Genomic DNA, 22,461 nt, shown 5'->3' with positions numbered 1-22,461 from the left:
AGGAGTAAAATATCCTGCTTAATATGTCTTGCATTTTATTAAAATGAAAAATCAATGTATAGCATTATGTAGTGAAATTAGACTGATGAAGCATTATCTTTACAGCATCGATGGCCTGGTGAAGGTCGGCACACTGAAAAAACGGCTTGATAAGTTCAATGAAGTAGTAAGTGCACTGAAAGATGGAAAACCGGAGGTGAATAAACAGGTCAAGGATCTTGAAATTTCTATTGATGCGTTAATGGCCAAAATTAAGGTATGTAATTTTAATCTAAATGGCTTTGACTTTTTGAAGTAATTTAATATCTTTTGTTATTGGTGTTAAAATTGTATAGAAAAATGCATTACTGTGTTAAGGATACAAAGTGTTGCAAATGTTGAGTCCCAGTGATGACAAGTGATGCTCATTATAGGGGTCCCCTAACGGCTTGAAAATTTCCATAGCAGAACTTTAAAAAGAGCAAAGTTTAAGCACTTTCATCTGTTGCTAGGAAAGATTTCCCCCCAAAAAATAGTAACTAAAATACTCTTTGTAAAATGCTATTGTATTTACTTTAAATAGTAACTAACTACTCTTTGGGTAAGCTTTTGGGTAATCATTACTAAGAGAGGATTAACGCAAATTATTTTGTTTCATGTTTTCCTACTTTCAGAAACTAATTTTTAAATGATAAAAGTAATGTAATATTAACAATTTGGAGGAAGTCACCAAAAAATCCTTACCAAAGTAACACATTTAACTGTTTCATTGTAAATTTCCCTTCCTGTCTTATTTTATATGCATGTATTTTTGCATAGTTCTTACCATAATGTACATTTAGTTTTCTGTCCCTATCATCATGCCATATGCCTTGTTCCTATAATTATATTATCTTCATATAGGCTGTATCATAAATTATTTAACTGTTATGAAAATAACAATTTTCCTCCAAATTTGTGAGAATAAATGGGGCCTTTTTTTGTATTGATTTTCATTTATTTGATCATCAGTGGATTGAAAATTTTTTCTATATGCTTGTAATTACATTCCATCTGTCTCTTCATATTTTTTTCTGTTATTTTTTAGGGTGTTAATGTTTTTCTCATCTAGTTAAATGAGTCAATGCAATTATGTGGATATAATACCTTAAAGCAAGCCTTTTATTCTATTTCCTGCAGATATTTTATGTAGACAGTGGTCAATCTTAGAGACAGAATGGAGAAAGAGGAGCAAAAGAAGAATGAAAATGCTTTGGATAAGCTTAGCCGATTTTACAAATCTGTTAAGAGCCATCCCTGTTTCTATGGTATTAATCAATTAAAATCAACCAAGCCACATTTTCTGAAGGCTCACTTAGGAAAGTCATCCAACAATTTGGGATGTATTTAATAATTTCTTAAATATTTCTCAAGTACTATTTAAACTATTATTAAAGAGTAGTAAACTCTGACAAAATTAATAATTTCTTAAAAAATAATTGTTACCTACAGTATGTAACTTTGTCCACAGTACCACTTTAGATATTTGATTACTTGATTAATAGGAAATAGATGTAGAGATTTGTGTGGAAAGGTAACTTTTAAGTGTACAAATAGTATAATAAAGATAATGGGCTTATTGCTTACCAACTTTTCCAGTCTTTGCTATATATGAACGTTTTTATTTTATTATAAGGGCACATTAAAGTTACCATCTTAACGATTTTAAAATGTACAAATTAAGTAGTGTTCAGTATATTCACATTGTTGTGTAGCAGAAGAGATAACTTTTTAAGTATGTTTATTATTGTTTTAAAGTCCACTATGATGACAAGGGAACAGATACAGAAAGAATACGATGCACTGGTTAAAAGCTCAGAGGAGCTCCTCAGTGCTTTACAGAAAAAGAAACAGCAGGAAGAGGAAGCTGAAAGGCTGAGGCGTATTCAAGAAGAAATGGAAAAAGAAAGAAAAAGACGTGAAGAAGATGAACAACGTCGAAGAAAGGAAGAGGAGGAAAGGCGGATGTAAGGCATTCATATTGTCGTTTTGAATTAGAAGCTAACAGAACAGTGAATTCTTGGTGGTGTTGGCTGATATATCTTCTTATTTTTAAAAGTAGTTTTTTATTTGAAAACTAGAGGACTAGTGAACGAAATTCGTGCACAGGAAGGGTCCCTAGGCCTGGCCTATGATCAGGGCCATTCAGGTTCCCCACCTCCCCGCTTCCTCCTTTCCTCTCTCCCTCATCACTCCATCACTGCTGTTGGTTGCCCGCCATGTTCCGCGCTGCCTGCTGGTGGTCAGCGCATGTCATAGCGAGCGATCGAACTCCTGGTCTCCTAGTCAAACTCCTGAGGGAAAACTTTGCATATTAGCCTTTTATATATATAGATATTATAGTCATATGCTGCTTAATGATGGAAATATGTTCTGAGAAATGTGTCATTAGGTGATTTCATCCTTGTGTGAGCATCATAGAATGAACTTACACAGATCTAGATGGTATAGCCTACTACACACGTAGGCTGTATGTATGGCATAACACCATTGTATATGCAGTTCATTGTTGACCAAAATGTTGCTGTGCTGCTCATGACTGTAATTTTAGAATAAGTTTGAAAAATAGGGAAAAATCCATAATAACATAACATAACATAAGATGATTTTAACAATAATATGAATTCTGGTTAGATTCTTACATCTGAAGATCTCTTAACTTCCCTTTAAAGCAGTGACTTGTGTATTATTTACTAAGCTACAAAAAAGGCTCTTCTACTTTTCTGCAGTTTTAAAATTGGTAATGTTTTGAAAGATTTGCATAATTGGGTAGACAGAAGGAACATGAGTTGTTTAATTGGAGGAGGAGTAGAGGGAAGCACATGTAATCAGAACCTTGCAAGTAGGCTTTGTAACCAAGTTACTCTAGGGATGTTAAAGGTTATGCAATATAATGTATTTGTTTTGTTTCAGAAGATTTATTGTCAGTAGAGCTAGATTTAAAAAATGATAATGTGTATGGCCAGGAGGTTAATGTGAGCCCCCATTCTGTAACCTTTGTTTATTAATAGTTTAAATTGCCTTCTGAAGGATTCCTGATTTTTCTATAAAGTTTTTGAAGAGTTAGTTTTTCTTTTTTTTTTTTTTTTTAAGGAAACTTGAGATGGAAGCAAAGAGAAAACAAGAAGAAGAAGAGAGAAAGAAAAGGGAAGATGATGAAAAACGTATTCAGGTATGTACTGATTAGACAGTTGAACTGAATTTCTATCAAAATAGAATCTAAAAAATTATAAAACAAAAGAAGTAAAAGCAAGATCTTGATTTGCTAGATAAGCTGTCATTGGTTTATCTCAGAGATGAAAAGCAGTTTCTGAAATGGTTATGGGCAGGGACTTTGGAGTCAGGGATGTGAGTTAAGATCCAGCCTCTGTCACTGACAGAAATTTTGACATCGTACAAGTCACAATGAGTGACTGTGGGCCACAGTTTCTCTCCGTGTAATGTGGGTAAATAATAGTTGTATCAAATGAGTTAACACCTGTTAAAGCATTTCAAATAGTGTTCAGTTCAATAAATATTAGTTTGTTGTTATTATTATACCTAGGGCAGTGGTTGGCAAACTGCGGCTCGTGAGCCACATGCGGCTCTTTGGCCCCTTGAGTGTGGCTCTTCCACAAAATACCATGGCCTGGGCGAGTCTATTTTGAAGAAGTGGCGTTAGAAGAAGTTTAAGTTTAAAAAATTTGGCTCTCAAAAGAAATTTCAATCGTTGTTGGCTCTGTTGACTAATGAGTTTGCCGACCACTGACCTAGGGGGAAGCCAGATGAACATTTATTTAAAATATAATTTTAGAATGTATATTCCACCAGTTAAACAAATTATAAAATATTATTTTATAATGTTGTAGATACTAACAGTAATAAATTAGGATAAGAGTCTTTCCTCAACCCATTTTTTAAAAAGTCCATGTCTGAGAGTAATTGATCACATATTTGAGTTTCTTGTCTTTGTTAATTCACTAAAGGCCTGGTGCATGAAAATTCATACACTGGAGGGGGGATCCCTCAGCCCAGCCTGCCCCCTTTCACAGTCCGGGAGCCTTCAGGGGCGGGAGGCGACCTGGCGATCAGGGGAAGGCGATGCCCCATCACACCTCTGCTGCTGCCACTGCTGGCAGCGCAAGCCTCAGCCGGCTCTGTTACCCGAACCTTGGAAGGCCCTGGGCGGCTGGGCAGCTGCCATCTGAGGCTTGCCTGCGCCTCGGGCCCGGCCCTGGGTGGCTGGGGGCTGAGGAGACTGGGTACCGCCATCTTGTGGCTGTGGGTGCTGCCATCTTTAAGGGCGGGGCAGCAAATTAGCATATTCCCTCCTTATTGGCTATGGGCACCACCATCTTTGCGATGGCATGAGGGTCAGTTAGCATATTCCCTCTTTATTAGATAGGATCCTGAGCACAACCAACACCTTAAATTTCTGACATCTGCTTGTCTGGTGTTAGTGTTAGTGTGGTACCTGGGATACTGTGGTATTTGGGACACTCATCGTTATAGAATGGTGGGACTATGGTTTCTCTGCCTTCTCTTAGACTTGGAAAGAGTAAGTATAAATTATAATATAGAAGAGAATAGAGACTGAAGAGCTTTCCGGTTAGATGATACATTCCTTACTAAGGAACTTGTCTGGAACAATTTTAAGTAGGAATGTGAATGACCAAGGAGACATGTGGGGACACTTTGGTGAACCTGCTTTCTGTCCTTGGCAGGCTGAAGTGGAGGAGCAGCTGGCCCGACAGCGGGAGGAGGAGTCCCAGCAGCAAGCGGTGCTGGAGCAGGAGCGCAGGGACCGCGAGCTGGCCCTGAGGATCGCCCAGAGCGAAGCAGAGCTCATCAGTGATGAGGCCCAGGTGGACCTGGCGCTCCGCAGGTACTGGGCCGCTGGGTGGGGTGTGGCGCTCTCTGCTGTCTCCCTCTCACTTCAGCCTGAAGGGAATAGGAGAAATCATATTCCTTAGGTCCTGGTATATTTTAAGTAAAATCATTTAAAACTTATTTGTATCCATTCTTATACCCAAAGGAATGAAACAAATTGATTTTATCAAATTGTTAAACTATTGAAGAACAAAACTGATAGTTCAGCCCATGAGTACTTTAAGAAAACGTATCAATTTTTACTCTGATATTGCCAAAGAATATTGTATCTTTATACGTCTGGTTTAAGGTAGACATCTAATTTCTAAATACCTGCCATTAAATACTATAATAGAAATCAGTCACTTTATTATAATCCAGTTTAATATATTTGAGGTTGGTATTTATTATTTTCCTAAATTATATATATCCTAACATTTGAAATGAGGGGAAATTTTACACACACATACACACCCTATGTATCAGAATAAATAGATTTCCTTTTCCAAGAAGGAAGGTTTATACATTGAAATATTTTGGCTCCTCAGGTTTCTGAATTATCTCTAAATACTATATGTTATTGGAGTGTGGGGGAATATGGAAGTCCTTATTAAAAGTTTCAGGAAGGTTTTAATATAATAGATTAATTTCAGATTTAGAATATGGAAATATTAGTTATTTTGATTATTTGTAAAAACAGAGCAAACCTAGTTTGTGGAGTTCCTTTATATGTAGGTATATGTGTTCTATATGTATGGCGAGGCACATTCATATATGTAACTATGCTTTTCAGAATGTTAGAGCACTGTTTATGACAAAATATAATAAAAATAAAAATAGTAGATGTTGCTATTTCCTTGTGAAAGGAAAAACTTGTTGTATATTATTGAGCCATGCTTAGATTTTATTTAGCTGAAAACAAGATAGAGAAGGAAAAAGGTATGTTAACTTATCTTCACACTTTTTCTAGTAAATGATTATATTGGGGAGTTCTGGGGCCTGAATTGTATATGGAAGTATATTATATTTAAATAAACTGAATAGGCCTATCAAGCACAGGTATTACAATAATTTTTTAAGCTGTTGGGTTTGAGTCCAATAGTTGGGCTCTTGGTTAACATTTTGCCGTAATTAAAACGTTTCCACCCACCTATGGCTTTTGTACATGCAACTTAGCTTAGCTGCTGTCCCATTCCTTCCACCTGTGTGATGTTGCAATGGCCGGGAGTCTTTGTGTATAACTGACCAGTGCGTTGGCCAGCTCCTAAACAAGCCAGGCTCTTACAGATGCCATTCCTAATGTGTGAGGACAGACTGAAATGGGCAAAGCTGGCTTTCGTGTGGCTGAAAGTCATTTCTAAAGGGCTTATTAATGTAGTCATTATTAGTGTTCATGGCCAAGCTTTATGTGTGAGCCTTTGAAATATTCAGCTACATCCAGTATCATTCCTTATACTATGTGTAAGATACTGGCTCATATGTGCACTGCTTCCCATCTTCAGAAAGATGCACTTCTTCCAAAGTGGGTGGTCTCAGGGAGAGAGTGGACCATTTAGGACCTTTGACAAAAATGACAAGTCACCTGTGATTTAGGTGAAGCAGAATTAACTAGGTAATGGGACCACAATTAAGTGATTAGGGGATATTCAAGCAGTTATAACTTGAAGGGAGGAAGAGTTCGTCTTAGTTCTCCCATGGGACAGGCCTGGAGATGCTGTCGTCCTCCCTCTCGAATGCCCATGGAAGTCCTGCCTGTAAGCCTATCTCCCAGGAAGCTTCCTCTGACCCTGGTCCTGTGAGTGCCTTCTCCTCCGAATCTCCTGGCTAGTGTGTACTCTGCACTAGAAGCATTAGCACTGTGTTATGGATGATGTTCTATACTGATGCCCCATGTTTGATAATTTTATCTTACTCCAGGCCTAAATTAATGTTTTTGAATGTTTATTTTGCCTTTGTTGGTACTGAATTCTTTCTAACAATTTATGAGTAAGAACTCTCTAGCCCTGTTCCTAATGTGTTCTTGGGTTCTGTGATGTATTAAAATATGTATGTAGATGGATTCTACTGCAATAAACAATTTCAAGTTACTTTTCCAGCTCGGGTACCCATCCAGTAACTTCTAAGTAAGAATTATTTTCCACATGTGTAATACGTTTTAAAATATGATCTCAATCAATTACGCACATGATCCTGGATGCAAAGTTATGATTTCACATAACAGGCATACCTTGAAGATATTGTGGGGTCAATTCCAAATAGCTGCAATAAAGTGAGTCATAAACTTTGTGCTGGTGGAGGGTCTTTCTTCAATTGGTAAAAAACACAACATTTATGAAGCTCAGTAAAGCAAATCACAATAAAACAAGGTATGCCTGTAAGTGAAATTATGAGTAATCTCACATGTAGATTAAATAAAGATTATGCACTTTTTTAAATCAGTAAAGTCACTAAAACATAAGTTGGGCACAATCCAGATTTTCACAATTCAGAATTGGTTATGATATTAACTAAAATGTATTCTTTTTACAGAATTAATGGAGCAAGACCCAAAATGACACCGTATGTCATTTCACTTTTTACAATTTGACGTAGTCATATAACTTTCTTTTTAACAGGTTATTAGACTTTTTAGGAGAAATCATTTCCTTATTGAAGTGAATTTTACATTATTTCCTTTTATTAAAAAGAATAAGATAACTCATTTTTTCTTTGCCCAGGAAAGATGTTTAATGCTCTTGTATGGTGTTCAGTCACAGTAGTTTATGACTTGGTTTCCTTCTTTGTGTTTTCTAACATTGTTTAAACACTCATTTTGTTTTATGTGTTTTTAATTATTTACTACTTACTGTCTTTATAGAAACAGATATGGAGATATAAGTAAGAATAAATAAAATATTTTAAGTATTTGAGTTACAATAGATAGCTTAGTTTTCAGCAGATATGATAGTTTATTCTACTGATATCTAAGATAGTTTATAATCTAAAGTTATATATATAATGCTAATTTTGATGCTGATGTATTTTTTTGTTATGAAAATCTCTCCATGAGAGAGAATCTAAGTAACATTTGGGATATATGTATAAAATACATTTTTGCTTGTATTTTATACATACTGTACATATAAAATTTTGGAATATGCACAAAATCTGAATATTAACAGCTTTTAGGCCCCAACTCTTATAGTAATGGTTCTCAGCTCCTCAGACACAGATACCAATAACAAATGTAAAAATGATGCATGTGTGTATATATAGTTCTCCAAACAATGCATGTTAAAGAGAAGTAAAAGCACAGTATTTTATAATGAAGCAATGTTTATTTTAATATGAAAAGTGCTTGGTTACAACTACAGAAAAATGTAATCAAGTACTCAAATGTTTGCATGTATACATAAGGTCACCATGAATGCAACCACTTCAAATGCAAATTTATATAAGAATGTCACATCAGTCAGTAAATGCCATGCAGCTGTGAACAGTCCTTCGTAAAGTTCTGGACACAGTTAAGTACATTCTCCTCTCCATTTTGCAATAGGTGCATTCTTACAGAAATTATCTGAGTGATAAAACCAGGCAAAAAAAGTTCTTCTACATGTAAAACTTTGTTTCCATGTAAACCTATGTGTGTGTGCACTTCACCTCAATGTGTCTGGTGGACATGTTAAAGTCCCATGAGGCATAGGACAGCTCTTCCTTGTGCAGGACATTTGGCATCCCTGACCCCTCACCCCATCAAATGCCAACACCATTGTTCACCACAAGGCAGCATTAGAAAGGTTGCGTTTAGATTCTTTCTCTGTGGAGAGATTTTCATAACAAAAAGATACATCAGCATCAAAATTAGCATTATATATATATATAACTTCAGATTATAAACTATTTTAGATATCAGTAGAATAAACTATATCTGCTGAAAACTAAGCTATCATAACTCAAATACTTTAAATATTTTATTCTTATATCTCCATATCTGTTTCTATAAAGACAATAAGTACAAATAATTAATGTATTTTATAAGACACAGATATTTACAGGTTGAGAACCGCTGCTGTAGAGCCTAAGACCATCGGAAAACACAGATATTTACATTACGATTCATTAACAGTAGCAAAATTACAGTTATGAGGTAGCAACAAAAATAATTTTATGGTTGGGGGTCACCACAACATGAGGAACTGTGTTAAAGGGTCACGGCATTAGAAAGGTTGAGAACCACTGGTCTAAGATGAAATTGTGAGCATCTGCATATAGTCTGGGAAAATCAGAAGGGAAAAAGCACCTGGATGCAGGAACCATTTCTATTCAGTGTATTTGGTGTAACATAGGCCAGGCGAGATATTAAGTCAGTAGAGATTGCCATCCAGTGAAGTGTGGGGGTATACAGAGAAATTGCTATACGATCCACAGTCCAAGTAGTGAAAGAGCACCGATTCCCTTGAAACCTGCTGTGGGAAGGGAATCAGAGGGAGTGTCAGGAGAAAGCAGTGGTAAAATCAGAGGTGCTCTTGGGTACTGATAGAAACCTTGGGGTAGGTGATAATAGAGTTAAAAATAGTTACCAAAATCATGCTGAGTTTGAACGTTAGGAAATTCTGACTAGCCTGAAGAGAGGTTGATACATTGCTCAATAGGCAGTTTCTTTAGATTACATTTGTGTTTTTTACTTTGTCTTTCTTGTCCTTGATCATCAGTTTTGAAAGATTACTTTTTCTCAGACTGCTTGCTCAACTAGATCTCCATCAGTACCTGAGCCTAGCCAGTGTCCAGTACAAGGAAAGAGATGCAGGAGTCCGGGAGTCTGGGCGGGCGTCCAGGAAACTGTGCCCTGAGGCACAGCTACCATCTTCTTCTGTTTTGATTTTTACTGGTTTATAGGATTTGGGAGTTTACCAGAGTCTGATGAATAGAATGAGTGAGAAACTTACTAATTATGAAGGAAGACAGCAAAGGACAGGAAAATAATGAGGTTAAAATATTGAGGAACATGATGAAACATCCATTTCATTTCACAGATTTAAGTAAATACTGAGAAAGTTACACTCTTTGGGGTAATAAGAGATATGTAAGTTTTGTCCTTTGGGAAATTTTTGTCCTTGAAAAGTCAGAACACTTCTCATCTTAATATTTAACAAGTACTTGATGCATTTGATTTTTTTTAACGAAAATACGCTTTGATCTAGAATTCTAAAACGTTGAATACATCAGAATTATTTAAATTCTGGCAATGTAAAATAGATCAACTTGTTTTACCACCATTATACCTTGCTAATTAATATTTTCTAAGCAATCCAGTGTAAAATTTTTATATAGAATCTATATCCTGCCAAGTTTCCTGTCTGCATTTAGAACATTTTATTCTGTACATAAAAAATAATACCACAGAAGCATGACTCTCATGAGATTTTATTTGAAAGTTCTTACTGCAAAAATAGGAAAGTTTGAATAACTTTAACTGGATCTAAACAAAAATTTTGCTGTATTTTATGGTTCTGTATGTAAAAAAATATATTGCAAACTTTTACAAAGTAAAATAATAGTGAATGGTTAGTAACTCAGTAATCCTTTTGAAAATATAAATATTTTTAAAATATAAAATTTTAATTATGCTTTTAGATATTTTAAGTACTTTATATGTAATTGTCTTTTATATAACTATGTTGTATTATCATTCTTTTATAGGGAACAAATGGCGAAAGAAATGTCAGAAATCTTGAGTAGGTTAGTGCAGTACAATCTGGGGGAATACGTGCCACCTCAGTCATATTTTTAAATTACTCGTCAATATTTGGACCAGAACCTGTTATATGAATAACGTACTCTTTCCATGTATGTTTTCTGTACAAGAAGTGTCACTTCACTCTCACATAGAAAAAGATAACAACCAGTGTTCCTGTCCATCGGTGTTTTCTCTGGTGGAACCACTGGCTTTTGGATTAGACTCTTCCTTGATGGTAGTACTGCTGTGCTTATCACTGGCCCCCACCAGCTTAGTCTCTTAGGGGAACCCTTTCTATCTTCCTGATGAAATGAAACTTCCTCTAGGGGTGGTGCTGCTCCCTGCCTGGGAACCACTGTGCCTAGTTGAAGGGGGGAATCCTGCTCCCAAGGATTTTTACACCACAGTACACACTTTAAAACCACTGATAGCCCCGGTTGGCTCAGTGGACAGAGCATCGGCCTGTGGATTGAAGGGTCGCTCAGACTGAAGGGTCCCATATGGTTGCAGGCACGAGGCAACCAGTGGATGTGTCTCTTACATCGATGTTTCTCTCTCTGTGTCTCTCCTCCTCCCTTTCACTCTCTCTAAAAATCAGTGGAAAAAATATCCTCGGGTGAGGATTAACAAAAATAAAAATAAAAATAAAAACCACTGATGTAAAAACTGAGCCACCAAAGGCTATAACTTCCCAGCAGGATCTGGTCCATTACCTTTATAAGTGGATACGAATCAATAACATTTTAACTATTAATTTTGAGCTTACAAAATTAATTGGAGGTGTCTAATATATTTTTAAAAATCAAGTCAATTTTCCTACTACTTTACTGTATTGTTTTCATGAATGTCTGTTAATCAAGTCTAAACAATAAACTACAGCTTTATATTACTGTTTTAATAACTCCAAAGGTGCATTTTAGTCGTGTATTTCTTAGGATGCTGAGTATGATTTTAAGTAGGTATATTTTTGTTTGAGGTAATATGAATTAAAAGTTAGTAATACCAATATCATATTTTAAGCAATAATAATTTGAATTCAGTGTTATTATTTTTAAAAGTATTAAAATACATCTTATGTATATTGACACCTCATGTATTTTCTGACAATCTATGAATGGAATTATGTAAATTCAGTTTTTCTTTCAAAAGAACAATAAAGCAACAATAAAAACCCCATAGTAATTTTCAGCTGCTCTCCTAGAAAAGACTCTTAGAAGAGCTAAGAAGAAAAGAGAATTTTTTTGTTGGTTTATTGAATGGCATTTTAGTGCTATAAAAAAGGAAAAAAGAATACATAATTTGAATAAATGTTAAAGCATAATTTATTGTTAAGGGTAATAGATGTTGCTGACACACAGCTGGCTCTTTCTGAGCAAAGCAGTTTAGAAGAAAGAGCACATGGCAAATTGCCAGTCATACAGCTTATGAAAAATATGGATTCTTCAGTAAACCTAAAACAGATTTTAACCACAAAAAGCAGGAAGGACTAAATGGCCACACATTAGTTTATATCCAGGCTTATGTGCGTCGAACAATTTTTAAGTATGTAGGCTGAAGTATGGTGTGTTTTATTCTCTAAAATGAAAGCATAAATAGGTCTTGTAAGGAGGCACAAGTACCTTATTTCATTGGTAAACTTACTATTGAAGAAATAATTTCCTTTACTTCAGGAAGAAGGATACATATTCTCCCACATCATTTTGCAGTCAGTCTCATTATCTGTGTCTTGACTGTCAGGATTGTTATTATCTTTCAAAATGTAAAATGATGAGAAAGTAGCTCACTTTAGTGTTGTATCTTGATTGTTCCTCTTTGAGAGAACATTTTTGGAGAAGTGTATGATAAAGGCGAAATTCCTTGTTTGATACCTGAGAAGCAATATTTTAGTTCTTTAATATTTAGTTCTTTTAATATTTGTGTCATCTTCTTTTCACATCTTGAAATGGGATGTGTTTAAATTCTTCCTTCATTACTTTGTGCCTAAAAGTCCATTTGCAGCTTATTCTGAGTGTCTCCTCTGTGGCTAGTGTAAGCTGCTGGAAAGTAATGTTCATTATTACAGAAAACAAGCTGTTCCCATATTTTCTGAATAATTATTTTAAATTATGTACACGCCTTAAGCCCCAAGTAGCACTGCTAAGAAAATGAATTAGGAAAAAGTTGCCTTTATCCCATTTTATTTTAAATTTATTATTTTATACATATTTTTAATTTTTAAAATGTGCTTCTTCTCTTTCTACTCAAATATTCCTGTTACACTGGGCAATATATAACACAATCTCCGTTATCAGCTTCGTGACCTAAAACCCCTTCCTTTAATTTACATATTTATTACTCACTAAGTATTTGGGTGTGGTTTTATCTGGTTATAGAACAGGGGTGGGGAACATCTGGCCTGCCCGCAGTTTAAGGCCCGAGATAACATTTGGTCTGGCCCTGCCAGAGCAACCACAGGCGGGTCTCAAAATTCAATAAATCAAGGAGCTTTTTTCGTAGCAACAAAAATTGATATTAAGTGAATTATATTAAGCAAATGATGTTATAAATATCCAGATGGCCCTTGGCAGAAAAAAGGTTCCCCACCCCTGTTATAGAACTTTTTTCTAAGTGTTCTTTAACAGTGAAGTTGAAAGGTCACAGGACTTTCCAGAACCCAGCAGCTTTTTGAGCCTTTTTTAATGACTAACGTGGTGGGTTGCATTTTAGCCATTTACCTGTGGCCCCTGTAAACACCCAGATGCCTAGGGAGATCCTGAGCAGGAGATGTGATTGGGGCTGGGCCATCTGTAGCTCCCAGTAGTCTACAGGTGATGGTACTGTGTGGCCTAATGGCTCATGAACAAACCCTTAATGTGCTGCTAATGATGTTCTTCATGTATGTTGAGGATTTCTTTTCTGATTTTGAGGAATACATATAAATGCATTTTTTAATTTTAGATAAACCTATGGTACTAGAATTTCGAATCAGAAGTCCTCCTAATATAGCTATTAAATGGCACGCTGGAAAATTTTAATTTACCTGGGCATTCTATGGTACACCATTCTTCATTTCATCCATCAGAGATACAAAACTTACGTTTTTCTAGTAATTTCCAGTTCCTAAACTTATGCTCACTTTCTTGCTTCTTTAGTTAACATTTCATTCATGTTTCTAGTTTAAATATGTAAAAATATGTAATAATTGCAGAGGTCCCGCTGTACAAGCCACCAAGGCAGCTGCTGGTACCAAGAAACATGATCTTAGCAAATGGAAATATGCAGAACTACGCGATACCATCAATACTTCTTGTGGTAAGTGTGTGGAAAGGATGAAAAATGGGAAGGCTCCCTACCGAACAGGTAATAACCCAGCTGGAGGTGCTATTTTTAAAATTTGCATATGAATTAGTATAAGCCATCCTCTTTGTTACTATTACCTTGAAATGAAGACCTGATTTACTCACAAAGCTAAAAGGAAGACATACTTAAGTAAGTTAAATTCATTTTGCTTATCTCTTGCCTAGGTCAGAGAAGAAAAACAGAGAAATGATGGTCTGGGCTATATTGATGACTGGCCCATTTCATATCCTATCTAATAAAAGAGTAATATGCAAATTGACTGTCACTCCAACACACAAGATGGCTGCCCCCATGTAGACACAAGATGGCCACCACAAGATGGCCATCAGGGAAGGGCAGTTGGGGGGGACCCAGGCCTGCAGGGGAGGGCAGTTGGGAGTGACCCGGCCTGCAGGGGAGGGCAGTTGGGGGTGACCTGGCCTGCAGGGGAGGGCAGTTAGGGGTGACCAGGCCTGCAGGGGAGAGCAGTTAGGGACGATGAGTCTGGCAGGGGAGGGCAGTTAGGGGAGACCAGGTCGGCAGGGGAGGGCAGTTGGGGGGACCAGGCCTGCAGGGGAGGGCAGTTGGGGGGGACCAGGTCAGCAGGGGAGGGCAGTTAGGTGTGACCAAGCTGGCAGAGGAGGGCAGTTAGGGGTGACCAGACCTGCAGGGGAGAGCAGTTGGGGGGGACCAGGCCTGCAGGGGAGGGCAGGTAGGGGTGACCAGCCTGGCAGGGGAGGGCAGTTAGGGGCAAAAAGGCTGGCAGGGGAGCAGTTAGGCATCAATCAGGCTGGCATGGGAGTGGTTAGGGGGTGATCAGGCTGGCAGGCAGAAGTGGTTAGGGGCAATCAGGAAGGCAGGCAGGCGAGCAGTTGGGAGCCAGCAGTCCTGGATTGTGAGAGGGATGTCTGACTGCCCATTTAGGCCTGATCCTCCTGGTAGGATTGGGCCTAAATGGGCAGTCGGACATCCCTCGAGGGGTCTCAGATTGTAGAGGGTGCAGGCTGGTCTGAGGGACACAAATCCCCGTGCACGAATTTCGTGCACTGGGCCTCCAGTTATTTATATAATTAAATACCAGAATCTTTTGGTCCATGATGCAAAGGAAAAGATGGTAGTGCAGTCCTTCCTTTTATTTTTTTTAAATATGTTTTTATTGATTTTTAGAGAGAGGAAGGGAGAGGGAGCAAGAGATAGAAATATCAATGATGAGAATGAGTCATTGATCGGCTGTCTCCTGTATGTGCCCATTTGGGATTAAGTGAGCAACCTGGGCAATGTGCCCTGACTGGGAATCAAACCATGGCCTCCTGGTTCATAGGTTGATGTTCAGCCACTGAGTCACACTGGCCAGGCTAGTCTTTCCTTTTTAACACTTTTTCTTCCAACAGAATAGAGTAAAATACTATATCCAGAGTTTCCCACATAGTTGAGTTCTTGGTTAAATCATAGTGTTGAATTCATAATACTATAAATAGGAACTAAAGTGTCATAATTGTGCAGACTTCTCACTATGTTCTTTCCCACCTCACTGATCTTATCTGCATAATTACAAACAAAAAATGTGTTGCATATAAATTTAGCTTGCATTTGAATACAGTGACTTTTTATTCCTTTTTATTCTGTGATAGTAGCCTGTGACCTTGGGCAAGTGACTTAACCTCTGTAATTTAAGTTCTTCATCTATAAAAGGCCTATTTAGGTCCAAGGTGTTTTTTTTGTTTGTTTTTTTTGTTCAAGATTCTTATGTTGAATAAATTACATAAAATAGTAATCCTGTCTAATAAAAGAGTAATATGCAAATTGACCATCACTCCAACACACAAGATGGCCGCCACAAGATGGCTGGCAGGGGAGGGCAGTTGGGAGGGACCAGATCTGCAAGGGAGGGCAGTTGGGGGTGACCAGGCCTGCAGGGGAGGGCAGTTAGGGGTAACTGAGCTGGCAGAGGAGGACAGTTGGGGGCGACCAGGCCTGCAGGGGATGACAGTTGTGGGGAGGACCCAGGACTGCAGGGGAGGGCAGTTGGGGGAGGGACCAGGCCTGTAGGGGAGGGCAGTTGGGGGTGACTAGGCCGGCAAGGGAGGGCAGTTAGGGGCAACCAGGCTGGCAAGGGAGGGAAGTTAGGGGTGAGCAGGCCAGCAGGGGAGGGAAATTGGGGGTGACGAGGCCTGCAGGGGAGGATAATTGGGGGGGGGGAACCAGGCCTGCAGGGGAGGGCAGTTAGGGGCGACCAGGCTGGCAGGGGAGGACAGTTAGGGGTGACCAGGCTGGCAAGGGAGGGCAGTTAGAGGTGGTCAGGCCAGCAGGGGAGGGCAGTTGGGGGCAACCAGGTTGGCAGGGGAGGGCAGTTAGGGGTGACCAGGCTGGCAGGGGAGGGCACTTAGAGGCAATCGGCCGGCAGGGGAGAAGTTAGGCGTCGATCAGGCTGGCAGGGGAGTGGTTAGGGGGTGATCACTCTCACAGGCAGAAGTGGTTAGGGGCAATCAGGCAGGCAGGTAGGTGAGCGGTGGGGAGTCAGCAGTCCTGGATTGTGAGGGGGATGTTCGACTGCCTGGATTGTGAGGGGGATGTCCAACTGACAAACGGGCAGTCGGACATCCCTCGAGGTGTCCCAGATTGGAGAGGGTGCAGGCTGGGCTGAGGGACACCTCCCCCTCGTGCACGAATTTCATGCACCAGGCCTCTAGTAATGTATAATAAAATTCTTTAAATATAAAAGATAATATTACCATAAAATACTCATCTTTATCAATATTTAGCTTACTTTTAATTTTGTACTATTACTTTAAAATGAAAACTTTATATTATGTAGATACTGTCAATATATATATGTTTATGCCACAGAATAATTATGCTAGACAACTAAATTAGGATGTTCTTTTTTTCTCTCTTTCTATGTAATTGGTAGATATTGAGCTCCTGGCAGCTTGCAGAGAAGAATTTCATAGGAGACTAAAAGTATATCATGCTTGGAAGTCCAAGAACAAGAAGAGAAATACTGAAGCAGAGCAACGTGCTCCAAAGTCTGTTACTGATTATGGTAAAAACAAATCTGTACTTTGGAATGTACTATACATAAGACATTTGGGTGAAGTGTCCAATATAAATTGTTTCTTACTATAGAACTGTGAGCCACTGAACCTAACACTACCACAATGGCTTATCGCTCATAGCATTATTTTTATTAAAAACGTTTGAAGTCTTATTTGTTAAGAAGTATTGAATTTACTTCTTAAGATACATTCTAGAGGTAAGAATAATCCTGTCTATATTGAAGAGGTTGTGCAATAATTTGTAAATATGTATTTCCCCCCATATAAGTGAGAAATAGTACCTTGGTTTGTCCTAGAATTTTGCCAAGACCAGGATTTGATATTTTGACTGATTTCCAAAAAATGAATTTTGTTACTTTGTTATGCAAAAGGAAAGTTCTACTCTTGAAATTGGAAATTAGAGCAGGGTAGACATAACCTAGTGAAAGTGTGCATTAGCTTTAATATTAAATTGAGAATACCTTTAATATATGAGTAGTAATTTCATATATTAAGTTTAATTTCATAAAAGCAATAATTGGAATTTTGTTAGTTCAACTTGCTACCTTTAAACGGACACAATTTATTAACCCAATTTTGGTTAAAGACACACTGACAGCATATGTAATGTCTTTTTATTTTGTAAAGGGGTACATCCCCAGCACTTGATAGTATAGTTTGGCAATGCATGACCCAACTTAGGGGATGAACTCTCAGCTATATTTTGCCTCCTTCACCTTCCTAGCAAATAAAAGCAATGTTTGGTTAAAGTCATTTAAGGGATGGACTTTCAATGTTTCCAAGTTGTTGCAAAAATAGATAGAGGGAAATGTACTATTAAGAGAGATGTTAGTGCTGGTCATTGCGCAAGGGGTGCCATCAGTCAGAACATGACGCTCTGGATGGGCACTGAGAGGTCACCCAGAACTGGGAAACAGCAAGTGGAACACCCTCTCAACATTGACCTTCTCGTGACCACCACTGCGTTCTCCAGGTTAAAACTCTGTCTCTGGGAAATGAGGAGAGGGTGCGCCCACTGCCCGTTCACTGTCTGCACCAGGTTTCCAACCACAGTTACCTTTGTTTTGTGAAAATCTCAATGGGCTGTTCTGTTTAGCTCTAATTTTCTAATTCAGCTGATAGTCTTTGATTATGTTTTATCTGAAAATTTATTCATCTGAATGATTACACTTCTTTAAAAAAAAGGAATTAATGTTGCATTCACATTTTGAATGCATATACAAATATTCCTTGTATTTTCAAACCAAATTTTGATAGTTTCTTCACCCAGCTTTGCCCAAAAAGGAGCAAATAATCCATGGCTTACCTTGCTGGTGCTTATACTATTTTCATTCATAATATATATACCATTTTGGAAGAACAAAAGAGTAGATTCAAAGTGCCATCCAGGTACAAATTTAGGAATTTTATGTGAACACATTCTATATGTAGCCTTCAAAGAATTTGATTATGGGCTACTTTCAGGATAAAATATAACTTCTGCTCTGAAAAGTACTTTCTTATTTTTCTCTCTTGTTCTCTCATGTAAAACTCACACAGGAGCTGCAGGTAAAAGGAAAGGTGAAGGACACCAAGATATGTAACAAGCTCAGTTGAGAAAACTCTATACTTAGGTGGTGTACTAACGGGGTTGCTGATGGGCCTTTAACAAGAACTGCTCTGTAATTCAATACTTGGAAGGATTTGAATTCATCAGTGTGAGAAAATAAAATTATAACAGCTGTGATAAACAAAAATATAATGAGATAATTGCCTGTAAGAGTAGTGCATGCACAAGTCATGGTAATTTCTGGACTTGGGAGTTTGGATCCTCAGGCTCTCCTCAGTGCGAGCATGCTCTCATCACGTTTACCACAGACAGAGATTCTCAGAAATAACTTTGGTGCAGTGGAAAATCACCCAGTAAAAATTTATAATATTTAGTTGCTTCAAACAAAGACTTTGGAGAGTAGTTTTATTTCATAGCTCCTAAAATAAAAATGGCATATGTTTAAGATTTAAACAGTTCGAAGAAATTAAAACATCCTGGGTACATGTGAACATGACAGGGCGTTTTCTCTACTGCATATAACTTCGGATGAATTTTGAATTTATCCTCTTTTTTCTACAAAAATGCTTGCAATGCCTTAAAGTTACTATAATGTCCATTATTAACTGATTGTGTTGGATTTTTGTTTGGATATTACTGTGTCCCAGAATCACAAATGAAATGCAATTTTTAAATTTCAGTCCTCTTTATATGTCCATCAGGCAGAATTTTCTAAAACATAATCAAAATAGTTAAAAAAAGAAAAAAAGAAAGCAGCATCTACTTGTAGGTCTTTGTCTATGGACTTGATATTTACTTGTTAGTCACCACCTCAATTGATGGAAAGGCTTGATAAATTAGAAGAATGCTCACTTAACAGTTTTGGCATTTTTATCTTTTCTTCAACATAAAATATTTGTTCACAGATTTTGCACCATTTTTGAACAATTCACGTAAGTCAATGGGTGGTAACTCATGAGCTAACTGGAAGATGGGTTAAAAATACTTTATAAAGTACTAATTTCTATTAAACATTGTTTTGCTACAATTTTAAAGTGGAACTATAGTACATTAATGTTGGTTTGTCTGTACTAGATATTTAATTTGAGATGATACTTTCATTTGGGTCACTCCAAAAAATAATAACAAAATTTAAACTGTTGTTTTATAAAATTACTTCATTTTAAGAAATAACTAGCATTTTAAACTGTGAATATATACAATTCTTATTGTAGCAAAACTCTATCTTAATAAGCAGCTGGTCTTTTAGAATAAAGACTAACTTTAGGTGCCGGTTTCAATCACTGTGGTGGGATAAGCATGTCTGTTCAAAGAGATTGGAGTTTTGTATGATAATACAAATGCAGATTTAAAAGGACACCACTTAATAGGAAGAAGAGATTATTCTGTTACATTTGTTGCTTCCTATGATGCACTTTTTAAATATAATTTAAAAGATTTGAGACATCTTAATGTGCAGTAAATTTCTTCTAGAATCAGTTTCAACATTCATTTGGACATACAGTAGGTTCTCGAATAACTTTGTTTTATTCACTGTCCTTCTGTTATTACATGGAAGAACTGCCATAGGAACTTAACTCTTGTTGATATCAGTCAGCCTATGGTAAAGTTGGTTACATTTTATGTTATTTCACTTAAAGTAACTGAACCTATTGAAGATATTACTGTAATGCCATATTTATTTGCCAGCTGGTGAGACTTAATTTTTGAAAGTGCTTTTAGTAATTTCTAGGGCTATATTTGAAACTTATTTCATGCTTTTGAAGATAACATTATTGAATGTGAAAGAAATAGTTGTTTAGAAGATGAATTTCCATCTTTTAATGTCTATATCTTCATACTTTCCCAGATGGATATTGTCTCCCCAATACAATTTCAGTTTTCACATTAGTAGAAAAAGCCATCAAAGAATTTATGTTGGGTTTCTTAATTTTACCCAGTATATTAAGTTATAGGAGACTGTTATTTTAAAGAAAAAAGCAGGTTAATTTAATGGGTGGTGATCAGTATCATATTAAGTTTTCTATCAACTAGACATTGAATTCTAATTCACTGCTTAAGAAGAAGGATTTTTTAAACCCTTTTAAAATATCTTACTTTTGAGTTAATGTATTTTCTTCAAAGTAGGTAGCTTTTAAAACTTAAAATGGAAGCACTGAACTGTAAGTAGTTTTGGTGGAACAGGAACAAAAGAATAAATAAGCTCCTCTCTGTTAACTGCTAAAGGTGATGCGACTTTTTAAAGTCACTAACAAAACTGGGCCTCGGTTTCCTTCTTTCCTAGGCATATAGAGCTTTGCTAACTGCTGCTTGCTTTCTCTGGTTTGCACAGAAATAAATCCAGTCGCTAGAAAGCTTTGGCTGTTGGTGTAAAAAGTAGAATAAGAGTATTTTCATCCTTTCGGTATTTGGAGATTCTTACAAAAGCCATATGGCTGTTCTTGACTTATACATATTATATAATTTCTCACTGACATACTTAGTTTCTCAGTGAGATTCTTAATTGAGCTGCAGTAAATGGTCCACTTTGAAAGTTGTGAGTATAAAGCATATTAAACAGACTTTACCCAAATTATGTTGCTGAAAATGTCAAGTCATTGCCCCAGAGAAATATTTATACTTGTAGATAAAATAAAAACCCAATTGTTTAGTAATGGAACTTGAGCAAGGGAAAAGAAGTTTATTAATAGGAGGGTAATACCCAGTACTATCAGAAAAGCAAAGAGTTTTTTCCTATATGCAAAGAGGACCAAATATTACACACTTTTCACTTATTTCAATAGATCTTACTCCAAGAGAAATCTGTTTTCAGAGTAAGTAAATATCTGAGGGAAAGTTCATGTTTACTGTTACAGTTTTTTTGGTCTTTGCTATTGTCATGAAGTCATTTAAATAGTATTAGTGAAATATATGTATTATCTTGGCCATTTTAAATCCCAAGATTGGCCAAAGAGGAAACTTTTGTCTTCCATCTTTTTGAGGAACTGTAGTTAATTGACAAATATCATCTATTATCCTTCAGATTTGTATAATTACTGTTTGTTTTACCATAAATAGTCCTGTAAAAGTTACTCTTCTGCCTTCATTTGAACTCTTTGGAGGAAAAATATAAATCTAGTAAATAATACTAGTTTGCTTTCCTGCCATGTGAGTTTATTTTAGGTTACTGATTATTTTAGGGTATTATGGCTGCTGCTGTTGGGGTGTATGCAGGGGTGCGTGTGTGTGTGTGTGTGTGTGTGTGTGTGTGTGTGTGTGTGTGTATATTTGCAATGTAAAGGAACTTCTTTAGGAAAAGAAAATTCTGAAGAAATTACACTGTGAATTGTATTCAATTATAGGCAATTATTATTTACATTTTGTTTTAAATTTACTAATAGGAACCCCTCTTCTTTTAAAAAAATGTGTGGTACATTTTAGGATTCAAGGCTGTTTTGTTATCCCTGGGGCTGCTAGTGTAACTTTCCTTGTTCTGTGTAATAGCTCAGCAGAACCCAGCTGCTCAGCTTCCTGCCAGGCAGCAGGAGATCGAAATGAACAGACAGCAACGCTTCTTCCGCATCCCATTCATCCGCCCTGCTGACCAGTACAAAGACCCGCAGAATAAGAAGAAAGGCTGGTGGTATGCCCATTTTGATGGACCTTGGATTGCCCGGCAAATGGAACTCCATCCTGACAAGCCACCCATCCTTCTTGTGGCTGGTGTGTATGACTCACAGGAAAAAAAATTTATAAAGGAGGAAAGGATTTTAAACTCTGAATGAAACAACCTAATATATAATGTAATAATTCATTAAAAGTTCAGGATTGGGGGATGGAGTTTTGCAGTTACATCACGTTTTCAGTTAATTTGAGGTTTAATTTATTTATAATGTGAACTTGCTTGGATTATGTCCTTGTAGAGCACATAGAAACTTGTCTATGTCCTAAGAACCTTTCATTGGGTATTTAATTAT

The 22,461-nt window shown here is 37.1% G+C and overlaps 1 protein-coding gene across 6 annotated transcripts in view; it reads left to right on the top strand.

The window, feature by feature from the left end:
* Nucleotides 1-22,461, top strand: part of MYO6 (myosin VI) — a 158,580-nt gene that overhangs the window by 134,437 nt on the left and 1,682 nt on the right. The window contains exons 25-35 of one of the 6 annotated variants that reach the window (XM_080663674.1): nt 106-256; nt 1,777-1,985; nt 3,112-3,190; nt 4,722-4,882; nt 6,963-6,989; nt 7,396-7,425; nt 10,546-10,584; nt 13,770-13,873; nt 16,812-16,943; nt 19,411-19,437; nt 21,989-22,207. In XM_080663674.1, coding sequence (XP_080519800.1) covers nt 106-256; nt 1,777-1,985; nt 3,112-3,190; nt 4,722-4,882; nt 6,963-6,989; nt 7,396-7,425; nt 10,546-10,584; nt 13,770-13,873; nt 16,812-16,943; nt 19,411-19,437; nt 21,989-22,207 — 1,178 coding nt within the window. Of the gene's footprint in view, nt 1-105; nt 257-1,776; nt 1,986-3,111; nt 3,191-4,721; nt 4,883-6,962; nt 6,990-7,395; nt 7,426-10,545; nt 10,585-13,769; nt 13,874-16,811; nt 16,944-19,410; nt 19,438-21,988; nt 22,208-22,461 lie in introns of those variants that run through there. The other 5 variants (XM_080663669.1, XM_080663671.1, XM_080663670.1 and 2 more) reach the window with 5 other exon arrangements.

The sequence above is a fragment of the Plecotus auritus genome, assembly GCF_963455305.1.
Source record: "Plecotus auritus genome assembly, chromosome: 4".
NCBI lineage: Eukaryota > Metazoa > Chordata > Mammalia > Chiroptera > Vespertilionidae > Plecotus > Plecotus auritus.
This window is presented reverse-complemented; position numbering and strand designations above follow the sequence as displayed.